The sequence below is a fragment of the Lacerta agilis genome, chromosome 15 (assembly GCF_009819535.1).
Source record: "Lacerta agilis isolate rLacAgi1 chromosome 15, rLacAgi1.pri, whole genome shotgun sequence".
NCBI classification, from domain to species: domain Eukaryota; kingdom Metazoa; phylum Chordata; class Lepidosauria; order Squamata; family Lacertidae; genus Lacerta; species Lacerta agilis.
The window spans coordinates 42,030,978-42,050,098 of record NC_046326.1 but is presented as its reverse complement, the minus strand read 5'-3'; the positions used below and the strand labels follow the sequence as shown (position 1 = coordinate 42,050,098).

The following is a 19,121-nucleotide window of genomic DNA, read 5'->3' as shown; positions in this document are numbered from 1 at the left end:
ACCCCAACCGTGCCCCCCCCTACAAAAAACCAGGCAAGTCCCCAGCTCAACTGGCACCACCCAGATCCCTCGGGGCACAGCTAAAATGACAACAGCGCTTGTACAGATAACAACCTCCCTGTGGCCTTTTTGAAAACCATCCCCTTTCTGCAGGCAACTCCTGGGAAGAAGCATAAATCTTCTAAAAACTGCCAGGGAGGAAACCGGCTACTCCTGAGTCGCAGGGAAGGGAGCAGCCTTGGCTGATGTCCAGACAGGGAGAGGGTGAGGGGGGTGACCCACCCCACTCCAAGAAAGGAATCCAGCCTGGGAGTTCTCTGGTCCCTAAAAGGGCTTGCAAGCCCCACCCAAAACTCAGCAGGCTCCACGACAACCCACCCACCTCGTCCAGGGACACACCAACCGCTGCCCCCCCCATCCCCGTCCCCGAATGCACGCACAAACATCCTCTTACCAGCCTCGTCCGGACTCTGGGGCAACTTTTAGAAAGAGGCCTGGAGTTTGCAGAGGGAGCAAAAGGGAAGATTTATCCCTGCAAAGGATGCGGCCAGCCAGGAATGAAAGGCGGAGGGGGGGGGAGGTGAGGCCCGCTCCAGGGTGGCCGGGAAAGAGAGAGAGAGAGAAAGGGGCCACGTTCCCACAGAACCACAGCCAAAGCGCTTCGTCCTGCCGCCTCGATCTTTTGGGTGGGTGAGTGGGGGGGGGAAGAGGGGGGAGATTCGCTACAATGCAGGACTTAGCCTGCTGGAAGATGTCAGGCCTGCTCCCCCCTCCCAAGCACCCCCCCTTCCCACGCCGCTCTCCCCCTTTCCCTGCTCTCCCAAGGGGCTGGGTTTGGGGATGACTCAGCCACACGGCCAAGATTTCGGGCTTCGGGCCAAGGAGATGAACGAGCCGCGCCTGGGCAAGGAATCGCTAGCGGGGTGGGTTTTTCTTTCTTGCCGGAGGAGCGGACGAAAACGGATTTGCAAAGATGCCAGGAGCAGCACTTGGGCGGGGAGGGGGGCAGTGGGGAAGAGAGGGAGACGTGTGGTCAAAATCCTGCGTTCGAATCCCGGCTTGAGGCTTTTCCTACAATGGGATTCCAGGTGGCAGCTGTGGAAGACAGGATGCTGGAGCAGACCCCCCTTCAATGCAGGAATCCCAGCTGAAAAATCCATGGCAGACCCTTGAGATTACAGTTACAGAGCCCACAAGGAATGGAACTTAGATCTAAAGGAACTGGCTCTGAAAAAAGGAAAGGCTCTGTTTCCTTAACTCTTCAGGAACAAATGGAGAAATTGGCTGCAAGTGTGGCAGAAATTGCAGAAGGCTTGAAAAGTGTCACCGAAGGGTTGAAGCAAACACAAGAATCGGTGAATGCTATTGGTGCATCAGTGAATACAACAGTTAACTCTGCAATAGAAAAGCTCCAAGTGGATATTAAGGCCGATATTAAAGCCTCCACCCAAACGTTAGAAAAATCGATTGGCCAAATTGAGGAAAACGTCAGAAAGAACAGAGACGAAATTAATAAAATTGGGCAGGAGGTGACCACGTTAAAAAAGGACTCGGAGGAAATTAAAGTGGTCAGAGAAAAAATAAAAAAGGTGGAGGAAAAATTGGACAATTTGGATTTGGAGCAGATTGAAAATATTGGAACACGACAGAGGACTGTGGAAGAGTCTCTTGCTTTTCTGCAACTACATCAGAGAGAAGGAAACCTAAGAATAAGGGGTCTTCCAGAATTGGAGGGGGAAGACCTGAAAGCCTATATTGTGGAACTATTCTCGACTTTTTGGGAGTTAGAAGAGGTAAACGTCTCAGCACGCATAGTGAAGGCCTTCAGATTTGGACCAAGAGGTTCCAGAGGAAAGAAAAGCACTAAAACAGTCAGTGACTACACGATAGACACGACAGAGACTATTTTCTGGATTTACACTACAGAAACAACCTGGTGGTACAGCAGAATAAAGTAATTTTTTACAAGGATATCCCCAGATTCTTTTTAGATAAAAGAGCTCCCTATAACGACCTGGTGACGGAGCTAAGAAGAAGAAAAATCTCCTTCAGTTGGGAATTTCCAGAAGGCCTGGCATTCACGTTTGAAGGGAAAAAGATAAGAATAAGGTCCTTGGCGGATAAGCAAAAGTTTTTGGACAAGCATCTGGAACATTTCAAAGGAACTCCATTGGATCCAGCACAGCTTTACAAGTTTCCAGAAGTATTTCCACCACCGCCGGGACCACCAGGACCAAGCCAAGATCCAGAACAAGATAAGAAAGGACAGGCAACTGGAGGAGAGGAATAAACAAAGAAATGGCGCTCAAGTTAATGACTTGGAACGTTCGGGGATTAAATCAGAGACCAAAGAGACGCAGAGTGTTTTACAGCATAGAAAAGAAGAATTTGGATATAATATGTCTACAGGAAACCCACATAGTTCGGCGTCACAGAAGATTGCTACAGAACAAAAAATTAGGCCAAGAGTTCATATCATCGGATAAGGTCAAGAAGAGAGGAGTAGTGATTTATGCAAAGGAGAAATATAGCCCAAGACAGCTATTCAAAGATGAAGAAGGGAGATACATCGCAATTGAAATTAACGTACAAGGCGAAAAAATTTTGATCCTGGGACTTTATGCACCAAATGATGGAAAGTCGATTTTTTACAAAAAAATCCATGATTTGCTGTTGGATTATTTGGACTATAAGGTAGTTTGCCTCGGAGACTTTAATGGGGCAGTTTCCACATTAATGGACAGATCTCAAAGAACAAAATTAACAAATGATGGGAAACTCCCAAAGACTTTTTTTGAAATGGTGGACAATTTGAATTTGGTAGATTCTTGGAGATTAAAAAATCCCACAGAAACAGAGGCAACGTACTTCAGCGAATCTCAGCAGTCATGGTCGAGGATAGATTATATCTGGATCTCGAACGAATTGGCTCCAAAATTACAAAAAGCAGAAATCGGTCCTAAAACGCTTTCAGACCATAATCCTGTACAGGTAAACCTAAAAATGATTTCCAAGGATTCTTTCAGGTGGAGAATGGATGATGCATTGATGAGAGATACCAAGCTAGTAGAAAGAGCGGTGAAAAAGATGAAAGAATATTTTCAAATTAATTGGAATTCAGATGTGGAGAAAAGGACTGCCTGGGATGCAAGTAAGGCGGTAATGAGAGGATTCCTCATTAGTGAAAAGGCAAAAAAGAAGAAACAACAAAGTGCAGAGATGGAGAGACTGTTGAAATTAATCAAAGAAAAGGAAAAAGAACTAAGAGGACATCCCAGATGTGTTAAAATCCAAAAAGAAATCAAATACTTGCAATCCCAATACGCGAATATCATGAACCAAGACATCGAATGGAAAGTGAAAATGATGAAACAAAGAACATTTGAATCTGCAAATAAATGTGGAAAACTACTAGCTTGGCAATTAAAGAAAAGACAAAAGGCAAATGTCATCAGTAAATTGGTAGTAAATGGAAAAAATGTAGAGAAACCGGAGGAAATCAGATGGTGCTTTCAGAGATTCTATAAACAACTGTACAAGGAGGAGAAGATAGATGAAGTAGAGATAGACCGATTTCTGGAGAAGAATGGATTGCAAAAGGTCCCAGAGGAAAAACTAACAATTCTCAACCACCCAATAACGACACAAGAAATAGAAGATGCAATAAACAACATGCAACTGGGGAAGGCTCCAGGACCGGATGGATTAACAGCAAAATATTACAAGATATTGAAAGACTGGCTATCACAGCCGTTAAGAGAAATTTGCAATAGAATACTAGAAGGAGATAGGGCACCAGAGACGTGGAAAGAAGCCTTTATCACACTGATCTTAAAACCAGATACTGATAAGACTCTGATGAAAAACTATCGTCCAATATCCCTTTTGAATGTGGATTATAAAATCTTTGCAAATGTTTTGGCTACAAGGTTGAAAAGAGTGTTGAAAGATCATATACATAGAGACCAAGCAGGTTTCCTACCAGGAAGACAAATAAGCAATAATACGAGAATTATTGTGGACATTTTAGAAAAACTGGAGAGAGACATAAACACAGATGCAGCACTATTGTTTGTGGACGCAGAGAAAGCCTTTGACAAAGTATCCTGGACATTTATGAAAAAGAATTTGGAAAAGATGGGAGTTGGAGAAAAATTCTTAAATGGCATTAAGGCCATTTACACAGAACAAAGAGCAAAAGTTATTGTAAACAGTGTGATATCGGAGGAGATTGAAGTAGAGAAAGGAACAAGACAAGGGTGCCCTATCTCCCCTTTACTTTTTATTACGGTCCTGGAAGTCCTTCTGAATATGATTCGGAAAGATAAACAGACAAAAGGAATTAAAGTGGGAGAGAAGGAATACAAATTACGTGCCTTCGCGGACGATTTGATGCTATCCCTGCAAGAACCAGAAGGCAGTGTCCCCAGAGCCTTGGAATTAATTGAACAATTCGGACTTGTAGCTGGCTTTAAATTAAATAAGCAGAAAACCAAAGTTTTAGGTAAAAATCTGAGTGCAGAACAGATCCAAAGAATTCAAGAAGCCACAGGCCTCAATTTTGTTAAATCTGTAAAATACCTAGGTATCAATCTCACAAACAAGAACTTGAACCTGTATAAGGATAATTATGAAAAATTGTGGATGGAGATAAAAAAAGATATGGAGATCTGGACAAGACTTAAACTGTCGTTAATGGGAAGAATAGCAGTGGTTAAAATGAATGTCCTACCAAGGATGCTGTTCTTATTCCAAGCCATACCAATTTTGGACAAACTAGACTGTTTTAAAAAATGGCAAAAGGACCTATCGAAATTTATATGGCAGGGCAAAAAGCCAAGAATAAAATTCAAGATTTTAACAGACTCTAAAGACAGAGGAGGCTTTGCCCTGCCGGACTTAAGGCTTTATTTTGAAGCTGCGGCCTTTTGCTGGTTAAAGGATTGGTTTAAACTAGAGAACGTTGATGTGTTGGACTTGGAGGGACATGATAATATGTTTGGTTGGCATGCATACCTTTGGTATGACAAGGTTAAAATCCACAGAACTTTTAAGTCTCATATTGTGAGAAAATCCCTATATCAGGTTTGGACTAGATACAAAGACTTGTTAGAGAGAAAGACTCCTAGATGGATCTCTCCAGTGGAGGCCAAGGCATATAAGAGACCGAATATGTCTGCAAACTGGTTAAGATATATGGACATATTGCAGCAGGAAGGGGACTCCTTTAAGCTAAAAAGTTATGATCAAGTAAAAAGTCAGGTCCCCGACTGGCTGCACTATTATCAGGTTTATGAAACATTTAAAATGGACAAAAAAGTTGGTTTTCAAGTAGAAAAATCAAAACTGGAAACAGAACTGATAGAATCGAACTTCAAAAACCTTTCCAAAATGTATAATCTTCTGCTAGAGTGGCATACAAAAGATGAACTGGTTAAATCCTCAATGATAGATTGGGCAAAAGATGTAGGACATAATATTATGATGGATGACTGGGAGAGATTGTGGCAAAAAGGTATCAAATTTACTGCTTGTCATGGTTTAAGAGAAAACATAATGAAAATGGTTTATAGATGGTACTTGACACCAGTTAAGATTGCTAAGATGAACACCAAAATGTCAGACGTATGTTGGAAATGTAAACATGCGAAAGGTACCTTTTTTCATATGTGGTGGTTGTGCCCAGCGGTAAGCGCTTTCTGGGATAAGATTTACAATGAGCTTAAGAAGGTAATGAAAGTTACCTTTTGTAAGAAACCAGAGGCATTTCTTCTGAGCATGACCAACGAAGAGATACCCAGTCAGGACAGAGTGTTTTTTATGTATGCCACAACAGCAGCTAGAATATTATTGGCAAGAACATGGAAAGGGGAAGAGATACCAACGGTGGAAGAATGGCAGATGAAGATGATGGAATACATGGAACTCGCAGAACTGACCGGCAGAATCCGAGACCAGAGGGAGGAGACGGTGTCACGAGAGTGGAAAAAATTTAAAGACTATTTAGTTAAATCAGTAAAATTGAATATTTGAGCAGAAATAAACAGAACATTGGCTTTGATAGATATGTGTTAGATATGAATGGTAAGAGGAATTGTTGTTAGGTGAAAGATGTATGTGTCAAAATATGTTAAGATAGGTTGTTAAGATAAGATACATAGTTATTGAGATATTTGACTAAGTAAAAGCTAAGTATATTAAAATTTGGGTAAAAGTGAATTGAACAGTATATAAAGCTACCTTGAAGAAGTATATGTTTTTTGAAGACAGTGGAGGGAACGGGGGAAGTCCCCAAACAGAGAAGTTAGAAACAAGAAATATTCAAAGAAAGATACTGGTTAAGGTTTGTATATGTTATTTTTATGTTTTTATTGTTGTTATTGTTTTGAATGTTGATTATGTTTATAGTTGATTATGTTTAATGTTTATTGTGTTTTTATTGATGTTTATGTTATGTGTTGATGTTGTATTTTGTTCTCTTTTTCTTTTATTGGAAAATAATAAAATCTTATAAAAAAAAAATGAAAAATCCATGGCAGACGGCCACCCAACCTCAGCTTAAAAAGCTAAAAAGCCTTTGGTCTGATCCTGCAGCCAGCATCTCCTTAGGCTCTGATCTCCGACGCCTGCGACAGAATTCAGCTTTCAGAGAAGTTGGCTTTTGGTTTTAAAGAGGCAGGCTGCCAGTCGGGGCTGGTGTGGGGAGCATGGCTGTGCTGGCCTGAGGCTGATGTTGTCTGAAACATCTGGAGCGCCCCAGGCTGGGGAAGTGCTGCCCTACACGGCCTGAGCCCCCAGACAATCTGCAAACAAACCACTGACCACTTTCCTCCCACAAGCTAGACTGGGGGGCAGAGGAAGGAGAGACATCACCTTGCCAACAAAGGTCCGTATAGTTAAAACTATGGTTTTCCCAGTAGTAATGTACGGAAGTGAGAGCTGGACCATCAAGAAGGCTGATCGCTGAAGAATGGATGCTTTTGAATTATGGTGCTGGAGGAGACTCTTGAGAGTCCCATGGACTGCAAAAAGATCAAACTTATCCATCCTTAAAGAAATCAGGCCTGAGTGCTCACTAGAAGGACAGATCCTGAAGCTGAGGCTCCAGTACTTTGGCCACCTCATGAGAAGAGAAGACTCCCTGGAAAAGACCCTGATGTTGGGAAAGATGGAGGGCACAAGGAGAAGGGGACGACAGAGGATGAGATGGTTGGACAGTGTTCTCGAAGCTACTAACATGAGTTTGGCCAAACTGCGAGAGGCAGTGAAGGATAGGCGTGCCTGGCGTGCTCTGGTCCATGGGGTCACGAAGAGGCGGACACGACTGAACGACTGAACAACAACAACAACACTTTAAATATTTCTTGCATGTACGGTGCATACACAGGCTGACACACGGAAAACGTGTGTACCGAATTCGAATCTTAGGAAAGGGGAGGCAAGAGTGGAGCATGCAGGAATTCCAGCAAGGAGCCAGCTTCCTGGAGCCTCTCTCCATCCTGCCCCAAATTTATTCTCACATCCGGGTCCCACTCTCTCGAGATGAAAACCAAACGCCAGACATTTTACGCACAGAGGCTAAATCTGAAAATTGCAACCATTAAGAACTCACACCAATCTTTACTACAACAACCCACAAATTAAAACGGCAGGAACTTCAGCACCAAAACAAGACATAGCAGCAACAGCAGAACTAAATAATTAGAGGCTCTGGCCACATAATACTCGTTTTGCGTTTGTAAAAAAAATCCATCATTTAGTACGAGAGCACGCAGTCTCTGGAACTCCCTGCCTCTTGACACCAGGAAGGTGCATTTGCTGTCCTTTTCCAGCGCCTGCTAAAAACATTTTTTGTTAAGGCAAAGCCTATCCTGGCTTGCAGAATGCCAACATTTGTTTTTAATCTGGTTTTTAGCTTGTCGTTGGTCTTAATTTTCTTTTGTAGGTTTTTAACACTTGTGTTGAACTAATAATGTCCTTGTTTTCCCCTTTTTTGCAAACTGCTTGGAGTTTTGCTTGTTTCCATTCCCATATCGAGTGTCATGTAACTTCAATGAAATAAAATATTTAAAAAAAAAAAACAAACACCACCCACCAGAATAAAACACCAAGCTAGTTTTAAAAGCAGGCAAAGGCGTAGAGAGGGGGCAGATGAACCCTACTCCCCCCCCTTGGGAGGTGATGGCATCTTTTTGCCCCACAAACACCCATGCCTCTTTTCCCCAGGGCCGGCACAAGACATTTTGCAGCCTGTGGCGCGGAACAAGATGGCAGCAGCCTCCGCTCACATACAAAAGACATTCAGACCAGCAGGAAATACAGGTGAAACTCAAAAAATCAGAATATCATGGAAAGGTTCATTTCTTTCAGTAATTCAACTTAAAAGGTGAAACTAATATATGAGATAGACTCATGACATGCAAAGTGAGATATGTCAAGCCTCTATTTGTTACAATTGTGATGATTATGGCGTACAGCTGATGAGAACCCCAAATTAACAATTTCAACTTTGGGGTTTTCATCAGCTGTGCGCCATAATCATCACAATTATAACAAGCAAAGGCTTGACATATCTCACTTTGCATATCATGAGCCTATCTCATATATTAGTTTCACCTTTTAAGTTGAATTACTTTTTAAGTTCAACCTTAAGTTCAACCTTTTAAGTTGAATTATCTCATCTATTAAACTCCAGTAGCTAATGAAAACAATTGCTTAAATAAATGGACTTTTCCACGATATTCTAATTTTTCGAGTTTCACCTGTATTTCCTTTAAGAGTCCTCTGTCTCAAAAGATGGTGGCAGAGCAAGCTTAAGGAAGGAGCGGAGGAACCTCGCATTTCTGGCCTTCGGGTTCTCCACAAGTCCCCTCACGCCCCAGGGAATTATGGGTTGTCAGTGTGTGGGGGGGGAGACAGCTCTCTTTCCTCCACCACCACCCACAGTGGATGCCAATGAGCAGAACACACAAGAACCCTGGCACAGCAAAATGATTCCAGGTGGCTCTCGCAATTGAGCCAAGTTGCATTGACGCCCCCCCCCCCCTAATAATCTTTTAGTCTCTTCTTGGAGTAAACCACTAAAATACTTTAGAAAAGGGGTGGGGTGGGAAAGAAACCACGTTCTTTCAAATTTCAGAACAGAAACTGCCATAACCAAAGTTGGGGCAGGGGCTTAATTGTAGAATTTCAGAGTTGGAAGGGAGCGAAAGGGTCCAGCCATCGCAGATAAGGGGAGGAAATGCAGGTTGGGGGGAGGAAACAGAGAAATAAGTTTGGTCAGTGGAACCAGAGCAGGGATAGGCAAACTCCGGTCCTCCAGATGTTTTGGAACTACAATCCCCATCATCCCTAGCTAACAGGACCAGTGGTCGAGGATGATGGGAGTTGTAGTCCCAAAACATCTGGCGGGCCGGAGTTTGCCTATGCCTGAAATAGAGGGTGTTGGAGGGCGTCTGGATGAAGCCAGGGTTCGAATCCATCCACACACACCCCAAATAATAATAGATTATTCCATTGATATTACCACAAGCAACTGAGTGCATATTGCCACCTAAAGGCCAGATGAGGAACTACAATGAATGAACTGGTAAAAAGGGGGGGGTGTTATCTGCCCCTTATTCCTAAGTCTTCAAGCTGGGCAAAGCCTACAAGCATTGGAATCTCCTTGCCACCCCCCAAAAGACTAGCAGGATATGACTGAGAAAGGGGAAAGCCCCGCCCTCACTCAACAGGGGGTTGGACTAGATGACCCCCAAAAAAACTTCAACCCCCCTGAGCCCCCCACCCACAAAACTCTTCACCTGCATCATTCTCCCGGCGATCCACTTCATCGTAGACGTCCATTGCGAGTTCCTCAAAGAGACGGTTGCTTAGCTATAGATGTATATATATATTTGGGGTGGGAGGGGAGAGAAATGAGATAAGATGTCGGCTCATTAACAGGGTTCCAGGTGGTAATTGGGGAAGCAAAGTGTCAGAGCAGAGAAGGGAATGGTTGGAACTGGGCAGTCCAGAGGGGGGAGCGTTGCTTAATGGTTACAGACAGCCAGGAGCCAGACTCGTGAGTAGGAAGTAATCCCGTGATCCAGAGGTTCCCCAAGTGGGTTGTGGGGGTGGGATTCCCTGGGGCAGGGCAAGAGTGCAAGGGGGCAGGGTGTGTGTGTTTGTGTGTGTGCTAGAGGTGTAAATGACTCTCAGACTTCCCCCAAAGCTGAGGTCACTGGATCAAGTTCATCAGTTTTGTTGAACTAATTAACCTCCATAGTCTTAACTGGATTTCTGAGCCAATGTGCAATCAATGGCTTTGAATTTCATTGTGTTGTTACGTTCCTTGGGGATGTAAGATGCAGGAGAGAAACTTGCTTTATAAACCACTTAACGCTGTTTCCCAAAGAAAATCTGAAGTACCGTACTTTCCTGTGTATAACACGGCCCCTTGTATAACAGCCCCCCCTAATTTTGGGGACTCCAATTTCAGGAAACAGCCCCAAGTTTTGGGGAGGATTGCCCAGAGTTGTTGGGCAAACAATCGCTTGCATCAGCTACAAGCGTCTGCCCAGTGGCCAACAGCGGAAGTAAATAGCAAGCACGATTGCCGCAGCGGCAGCCAATCACCTGCAACCCTTGCCGCAGCCACAAATCACACCGCAAGTCGCCAATGACAATCTGCAGCTCGCGGCCGCAACCAATCACCCCTCACCCCGACCCACTACACACGTGTAAGATGGCCCCAGCTTTTAAAGCTTATTTTTGAGTAAAAAAAACCCTAGTCATATACAGTGGCACATCGACTTATGAGTGACTCGACTTCCGACGTTTTTGACTTCCGAATCAGTTCCGGAAGCGAAAAAATGGCCGCCGCTTCCGAAATTTCCGAGTTACGAAGGGGAAGCGGCGGCACGATACCTCGACTTACGAGGTTTTCAATGCGGCTTTTTCGACTTGCGAAGTTTTTTCCCGTTCCGAGATGGCGCCTTCGACTTACGAAGATTTCGACTTACGAGGGTGCCTTCGGAACGGATTATCTTCGTAAGTCGAGGTGCCACTGTACACGGAAAAGTACGGTAACTTTTAAAAAGCAAGTAGATGAAGGATGCCTCTATCTGGAAGAGATTGCCCCCCCAAGAGAGATAAGGAACATATGTCATTGTTTACAATAGTTACGGGTAGGTAGCCGTGTTGGTCTGCCATAATCGAAACGAAATAAAAAATAAATAAAATCCCTTCCAGTAGCACCTTAGAGACCAACTAAGTTTGTTCTTGGTATGAGCTTTCGTGTGTATCTGAAGAAGTGTGCAAGCACAGGAAAGCTCATACCAAGAACAAGCTTAGTTGGTCTCTAAGGTGCTACTGGAAGGGATTTATTTTATTTTATTATTTTGTCTTTATTCAAAAGAGGCACACACCCCCACCCGAGAAGCAATGCCTCTATTCCCCTCCAGAGACAGGGGAATGCCCTTATTTCAGGGATGGGAGGGGATCTGCAGGTCCTCCAGATGTTGGCGGAGTGTGTCTCCCAACTCCCACCATCCCCAGCTGGACTCGAGCAACATCTGGAGGGGGGTCAGGATGGCTCCCCAGTTCAGGGGCAATAAAACAGCACGTTTCCAAGGGGGAGAAAGCCTGGGGCAGGGAGATTCATTTTTGAACTGGGTATGGGGGCCTTCTGGCTCTCAGGGACAGGCTTACGACACCCCACCCAGGAACCTCGCCCCCCCCCACTACAAAACCCAGAACCGCCCTCAATAATCCCTGGAAGAAGACTTACCGCCTGCAGTTTCTTCTTGGCTGCCTTGGCAAGCTCAGAGAGGTCCAGGCTGTGGGCAGAAGGGCAAAGAAGCTGTTAGCCTTCTTTCAGCGGAAATGAATCGGGGAAGAGAGGATCGGTGCCCGTTTCCATGCACCCCACCAACACACACAACCCCCGTTACGTTCTCCAAACGCTGCCTGGCACCAGACCGTTCTAATCTGCAGAATACCCCCAACAAAGAGGTTGCGACTAACAGATTTTGTAAGGCTTGGAGGTTTTTAAGCTGAGAATGGATGGCCATTGGTCAGGGATTCCTTAGTTGGGATTCCTGGGGTTGGGCTAGATGATCCTTGGGGGTCCCTGCCAACTCTACAGTTCCATTATTGTTGTTGTTGTTGTTATCATTATCATAATTGTGGGGGGGGGGAGGTTCGTCTTCAGACCGATGGACGCAGGTGAGAGAGCGCTGCAGATTATAGGCCCTTCTTATGCCCATTTATATCACATTTCCGTCCGGTTTCCATACAACTTTGCTTGCCGCCAGTGGTGGCAGCATTTAGGCAAATCTGGCTAGCCACAGCGAGAAGCGGGTGCTGGGCTAGGCTCTCTTTGGATCCCTAAACCCTTGGGCAGATTCTCTCATACTCCTGGGGGTTTTCCAGCCCTGCAGAAGACTGGGGGTGTGGGAACAGACTGATAGGCCAAACATGGTCACAAAAATATTCTCTTGATTCCCGCCCTCCCTGCCCCTTTGCATCCAAACTCCTGCAAGCCCACCCCATAAAACAGACACTGAGAAGCCACATTATAGCTCCCTAGAGCCCACAGAAATTTGGAGGGTGTGTGTGTGGCACACAGGGCGATGGTGGCGTCATGCAGACGGTAGATGAAGCCTTGGTACCTTTGAGACATGCATTTTGGGCGCACTCTGAACTCCGGAAAGGCAGCGAGGGGTTGGAAAAAGAGAGGAGAAGTGAGGGTGTTAAGAAAGAACAAAAGCAGAGCGTTATGTAGCCAAAGGGCGGGGATTCGCACTCGCCTCCTGAAGGTCTTGCAGGCGCTCGCTGGGTCAAGGTATCAAGCCAGTCTCTCCCTGCCTAACACCGACCCAGGCTGTGCCCAAAACTGAGCTGAGAGATGTACTGCATGGGGTTGGACTAGATGACCCTCAGGGACCCTTCCAGCTCTACAATTCTATGATTCTAAGATCCCCCCCCCTTTGGGGTTGGTGACAGTGACCTGCTTAAGAACCCTCCTCGGAGACGTCAGAGGGGCCACCACCATCCAGCCCTTGAGGCAGAAACACCCAAAGGTCAGATCTGAGGAGCAACAATGGGACAGGCTCTCGATTCAGCTGTAGGCAGCTCAGTTGGTCAAGCATGAGACTCTTAATCTCAGGGTTGTGAGTTCGAGTCCCACGTTGGGCGAGATTCCTGCATGGGGGAGGGGGGTTGGACTAGGTGACACTTGTGGTCCCTTCCAACTCAACAATTCTATATTACAGTCGTACCTTGGATCCCGAACACCTTGGTACTCAAGACATTTTTCCTCCCAAACGCCGCAAACCCGGAAGTGAGTGTTCCAGTTTGCGAATGTTCTTTGGAACCCGAACGTCCGACGGGCTTCCGCTGCTTCCGATTGGCTACAGGAGCTTGCTGCAGCCAATCGGAAGCTGTGCTTTGGTTTCCGAACGTTTTGGAAGTCGAACGGACTTCCGGAACAGATTCCGCCTGACTTCCAAGGTACGACTGTACTAGGATGCGGTTTAGGAGGCCAGAGCAGTGGTTCTCAAAGTGGGCGGCCAAGAGGCAAGGGGGCAGTTGGGGGCACAAACGACTATTAGACTTTGAAATAGCTGGCCTCCCTGCATCAAGTCCGCCAGATCTGCCGCATTAAATGGTTTCAATTGCATTTTGAACAAACGTGCCATTAATTGTCACCGTTCCCCACCTGTCTGCCATTTGCGGGATGATGTAGTGCCCATTCTTGTGGTCTGCGTAGAGAGACAAAATAAAGAAAGGAAATGGGTTGAGATCGAGAGCGGCTTTTCCGAATCCAGCCGCAGAACCAGAGGCAGGTTCGCTGGCTCACTGCATTACAGGGGGTTGGACTAGATGACCCCTGGGGGTCCCTGGGCCGACTCCCTGGTTCCACAAAGATTAGCAGGATAGCTCATTCCCCAGCACTGCCGAAATATATATTCCCACTTGCTCTGCTGCAGCAGAAACAGTGATTGCCAGGAATTATTTGGAAAGGTAAGGATTTTAAACAACCACAGCCATGCCATCATTACGGGAGAGCGAAAGAGCAATGGCCCTGTGGCGAAGTTCCTAAACAGAATCAAGTCACGCCACTCTTGCATTCACGGTAAACACAATTCCGATTGCTACGTTTTTTAATAAACCAAGAAAAATAGCAATATTGCGCACAAGGGGAACTTGGGAAAGGATGAGCAAATCACACGAGCAAAACACCTTATCCCAAGTCAGATTCAATGGCTCATCTAGCTCAGTGTTGTCTACACTGACTGGCAGCTGTGGCTTTCCAGGGTTATTTCTTGGAGGGCAGCTGTCTCTCCCGGCCCTACCTGGAGATGCTGGGAATTGAATTTGGGACCTCTAGCGTGCAAAGCAGATGCTCTCCCAACGAGCTGCAAGCCTTGTCTTAGAAATCAGATTTCGGTCCTCGGGGTTCTGGGTTAGGAGCTGAGTTAAATAGGAGCACAGGGAACGCTGTATGCTGGCTCAGAGGGTTGCAATTCGGCGGCAGAGAACATCTGCTTTGCATGCAGAAGGTCTCAGGTTCAATCCCCTGACATCTCCAGATTGGGTTGGGAGAGATGCTTTCTCTGAAATCCTGGACAGCTCTGGCTCAGTGCATGGCAGATTCCTAGGGGTACGCAGGCCCCGCCGTGTAAATGGGCTGCCAACCCTGTTTCTCCTCTGCATCTGTTTTGTCTTGAACAGGGACCCCTCCTGAGCCCCCAGCTCATCTGTGTTCAGAAGGGAGGCTGGACAGGCCACTCAGTGGGAAGCTGCTGCGGTAGTAGGTTGTTACCCCAGAGGATCGGCTCCCTCCCGCTTGGAACAGTGTGCCGTTCTCTTACCCGGCTTTCGCCCACAAAGGTAGAAAGCCAGCCTGTCCGTCAGCTCGTACTGGCATTCCACCAGGCGCTCGGCCAGTTCGTGCTGAGACGCCTGCCTGTGGGGAGGGAGGGAGGGACAACGGTCAGACGAGGTAGGCCAGAGAGAGAGAGAGAGAGAGAGAGAGCCCACCCCAGTAAACGGGACCAAAACTTAACAGAGCAGATCTGCTGCAACCATGAACCAAAAACGGATAACCGGCTGTTGATAGGTAAAGGACCCCTGGACAGTTAAGTCCAGTCAAAGGCGACTATGGGGTTGTGGTGCTCATCTCGCTTTCATGTGGTGCTCATCTCGTTTGTCCACAGACAGCTTTCTGGGCCATGTGGCCAGTAGGACTAAACTACTTCTGGTGCAACGGGACACCTGACGGAAATCAGAGCGCACGGAAACGCCGTTTACCTTCCCGCCACAGTGGTACCTATTTATCTACTTGCACTGGTGTTCTTTCAAACTGCTAGGTTGGCAGGAGCTGGGACGGAGCAACGGGAGCTCACCCCGTCGCAGAGATTCGAACCGCCAACCTTCTGATTGGCAAGCCCAAGAGGCCCAGTGGTTTAGACCACAGCGCCACCCTGTTGATAGGCAATATTGGGCCAGCAGGGGGAGGGGCTAGGGTCAGAAGTGGGCGGGGCCATGCACGACACCCTCACCTGGCGTAATCGATGGGGCTGCGTCCGTTCACGTCAGGCGCCCCGGGGTCCGCCCCATAGACGACGAGCAGCTCTGCCTGGAGGATCTGCCCCGCCTTAGCAGCAACGTGAAGGGGTGTCGTCCCTTTCTCCTACAAAAAGCAGATGATTTTGCTCTACCACTGCACACAGCGCATGCCCAGAGGCACTCTTTCTCTCTCCTGGCTGTTCTACTGCCGGACTCCGCCAATTAAGCAAAAAAGGGCAGATATTCCAAGACCTAGCAGGGTAAGAAACCCAACATTGGGAGATAGGGCAGTGGCGAGGGGTGGGGGCTCACCGGGTGGAAGAAGTTGGCCTGGGCGCCCAGGGAAAGAAGACGCAAGCAGGTCTCCAGGTTCCCCGTCCGGACACTTGAATGCAGTTGCTGCAGAGGAAGGAGGACGAGGAGGAGGAGAGAGGTCAGGTGGAAGGAAACCAAAGCCATCTAGAAACATGGGCACACACAAACAGGCCAGTCCCCCCCCCCCAGAAAACAAGAGCTCATGTACCCCATTTAATCCCTCTCAGATGCCACACAATACTCATTCTTCATTTGTAAGAAATCCACATTTTAGCCTGGCAGCTCCTGTCCTTTGGAACTCCCTGCCTAGTGACATCAGTCAGGCGCCTTCGCTGTGTACCCTGTTCAGCAGCCGCTAAAAACTTGTTTGTTTAGGCAAAGCCTGACATGTGTTTTCATCTAGTTTTTAGCTTATTCCAATTATTCTTTTTTGAATTATTTTAAATTGTTGCTTTTAACCAGTGCTTTTTTCTGGGGACGGGGGACAGGGGTAGGCATACCCCTAAACATTTTGTGAATCTAAGTTTGGCCTCACGGAGGGGCAGTGTTTCAATATGAGTAGGAAAATGAGAGTACCCCTAAACATTTTTTTAAAGAAATAAACACTGCTTTTAACTCTTGATGGAGTTGTTGTTTTTTGTAAACCCCTTTCAGGTGCTCCCACAGAGGTGTCTTACCTTGCTGAGATCCTTGGCGGTGACGCCGTCGTCGTCCCGGCACGGGAGTTTGTGGACAAAGGCCAGCATCTGGTATTTGGCACGGATGAATTCGGACTTGGTGGGGCTGCGATAGAGAACAGGAGCAGATCAGTGAGGAACCACACTAAGGCACCATCCGCACTACAGATTTAAAGCACAATTATACCACTTTAAACAATCATGGCTTCCCCCCCAGAAGGAATCCTGGGATCTATAGTTTGTCGTGAGTGTTGGGTGACACCCCCCATTCTCACCCTCACGGAAGTACAATTCCTAAAGTGGTGTGACCATTAATTCCTCTTTTTCAGGGAACTCTGGGAATTGTGGCTCTGTGAAGGGCACGGGGGGGGGATCTCCCAACAACAAACTACAGTTCCCAGGATTCTCTGGGGGGAGCCACTGTATGATGCTGCTTTAAATTGCCTAGGTGAGGCCTTTCTCCCCAACAGGGATTTATTCATAGCAGTGGCCTTCACTCAGATAGCCTGGAAGCTCGTCAAGCTTCTGGATAATGAGAGCTAAGAGCACCTCTGCACATGACCAGAGGAACTCTTTTCCTCTCTGCTCCACCTCCTCAAGAACAAGATTCGGGCCCTGCCTTGAGAAGACTCTAATTCTTGGTTTGAATATTCTATTAAAAACAACACCACATATGGATTGGAATATAAAGTGGAACACTGCCTGCAAGGCAGAAACCCCCCCAAATAATAATAATAATACCTAGAAATGCAATTGAACGTAGGTAAAGGTAAAGGGACCCCTGACTGTTAGGTCCAGTCGTGTCTGACTCTGGGGTTGAGGCGCTCATCTCACTTCACTGGCCGAGGGAACCGGCATAGTTTCCAGGTCATATGCCCAGCATGACAAAGCCGCTTCTGGCGAACCAGAGCAGCGCACGGAAACGCCGTTTACCATCCTGCCACAGTGGTACCTATTTATCTACTTGCACTTTGACGTGCTTTCGAACTGCTAGGTTGGCAGGAGCAGGGACCGAGCAATGGGAGCTCACCCCGTCGCGGGGATTCGAACAGCCCACCTTCTGATTCGGCAAGCCCTAGGCTTTGTGGTTTAGAAGAAGAGTTTGGATTGGATATCCCGCTTTATCACTACTCAAAGGAGTCTCAAAGCGGCTCACATTCTCCTTTCCCTTCTTCCTCCCCCACAACAAACACTCTGTGAGGGGAGTGGGGCTGAGAGACTTCAGAGAAGTGTGACTACCCCAAGGTCACCCAGCAGCTGCATGTGGAGGAGCGGGGAAGCGAACCCGGTTCCCCAGATTACGAGTCTACCGCTCTTAACCACTACACCACACTGGCTCTTTAGACCACAGCACCACCTGCGTCCCTCTGCAATTGAACATAGAGACCTACAAACCCCTTTGACAGCTATTCATTGTTTTTGCCTTCTTCCATCATTGTCATCATCATCTCGTAGAAATCTAGAGTTGGAAGGGATAACCCCAAGGGTCATTTAGTCCAACCCCCTGCAATGCAGGAAGCGCGGCTAAGCTGACAGGTGGCATCAGAATTTAAAGCCATCAGAGCGATGTGCAGAGTAAGAACAGAATGAAACTTGGAAATGCAAGGGCAAAATAAATTCCCTTTGATTTTACAGCAGCTCCAACACTGTCAGAAATGATCTGTGGGACCCCTTACCACCCCAGACAACCCACACATTATGTCTGAAAGAGTTTGAGCCCTCTAAGTTATTGGGTGAAGTGTGGAAGCGACTCCAATGACCGACGGTGTCCATGGAAATCTTAACTCTGCTTGTGCCTGATCTGGTGCCCTCTGGATGCTTTGCTCTACAATTCCCATCAGCCCCGGCGTCAGAGAGCCATGCCTGCTGGGGATGATGGGAGTTGTAGTCCGAAACATCTGGCAAAGGCGGAGTTGTGACTTCTCCAGGTGTCTTCTGCAACCGGAGCTTCTCCTGCTCCTTTTCCAACCCTTTCAGACGCCCGCTCCAAAATAGACAGAGCTCTTAGGTCTCTCCTCTCTCTCTCTGCCGCAGTCAGCAAGTTCAAAATTAGTTCCCCGCCTCGTTTGCAGAACTATTAAAAGGGCCCTTGCAGGAGGCCGAGATGTCTGAGTAGGCCAGGAATACAGACGAAGATAAAGAATAGAGGCATAAAGGATAGCTCAGTCGGTAGAGCATGAGACTCTTAATCAAAGGGTTGTGGGTTCGAGTCCCATGTTGAGCAAAAGGTTCCTGTGTTGCAGAGGGTTGGACTAGATCAAAGAGTTTGAACCCTCTAAGTTATTGGGTGAAGTGCGGAAATGACTCCAATGACCGACGGTGTCCCTTAAAACTCTACGTGTCTATGATTCGATGATCAGAGAGGCCTTTGGAGAGTGTGCAGAACAGCTGTCCCTAACCTAGCGCTCTTCAGGGGGTTTGGACTACAACTCCCAATCAGCACAGGTGCAGTCCAAGACAAAGCCTAGGGCTGATGGGAGATGTAGTTCAAAACCTCTGAGAGGCCATCAGGTTGGAAAAAACAGATTTTTAACTCTCTACAGAATTAAAGGAAGAGCTTTAAAATCGCCCCCA

The 19,121-nt window shown here is 46.9% G+C and overlaps 1 protein-coding gene across 1 annotated transcript in view; it reads right to left on the bottom strand.

Annotated features, from left to right (window-relative positions):
• Positions 1-19,121, bottom strand: part of GIT1 (GIT ArfGAP 1) — a 53,641-nt gene that overhangs the window by 11,957 nt on the left and 22,563 nt on the right. The window contains 8 exon segments of the mRNA XM_033171767.1: positions 9,804-9,876; positions 11,771-11,819; positions 12,654-12,680; positions 13,703-13,745; positions 14,859-14,953; positions 15,549-15,679; positions 15,868-15,954; positions 16,548-16,653. Coding sequence (XP_033027658.1) covers positions 9,804-9,876; positions 11,771-11,819; positions 12,654-12,680; positions 13,703-13,745; positions 14,859-14,953; positions 15,549-15,679; positions 15,868-15,954; positions 16,548-16,653 — 611 coding nt within the window.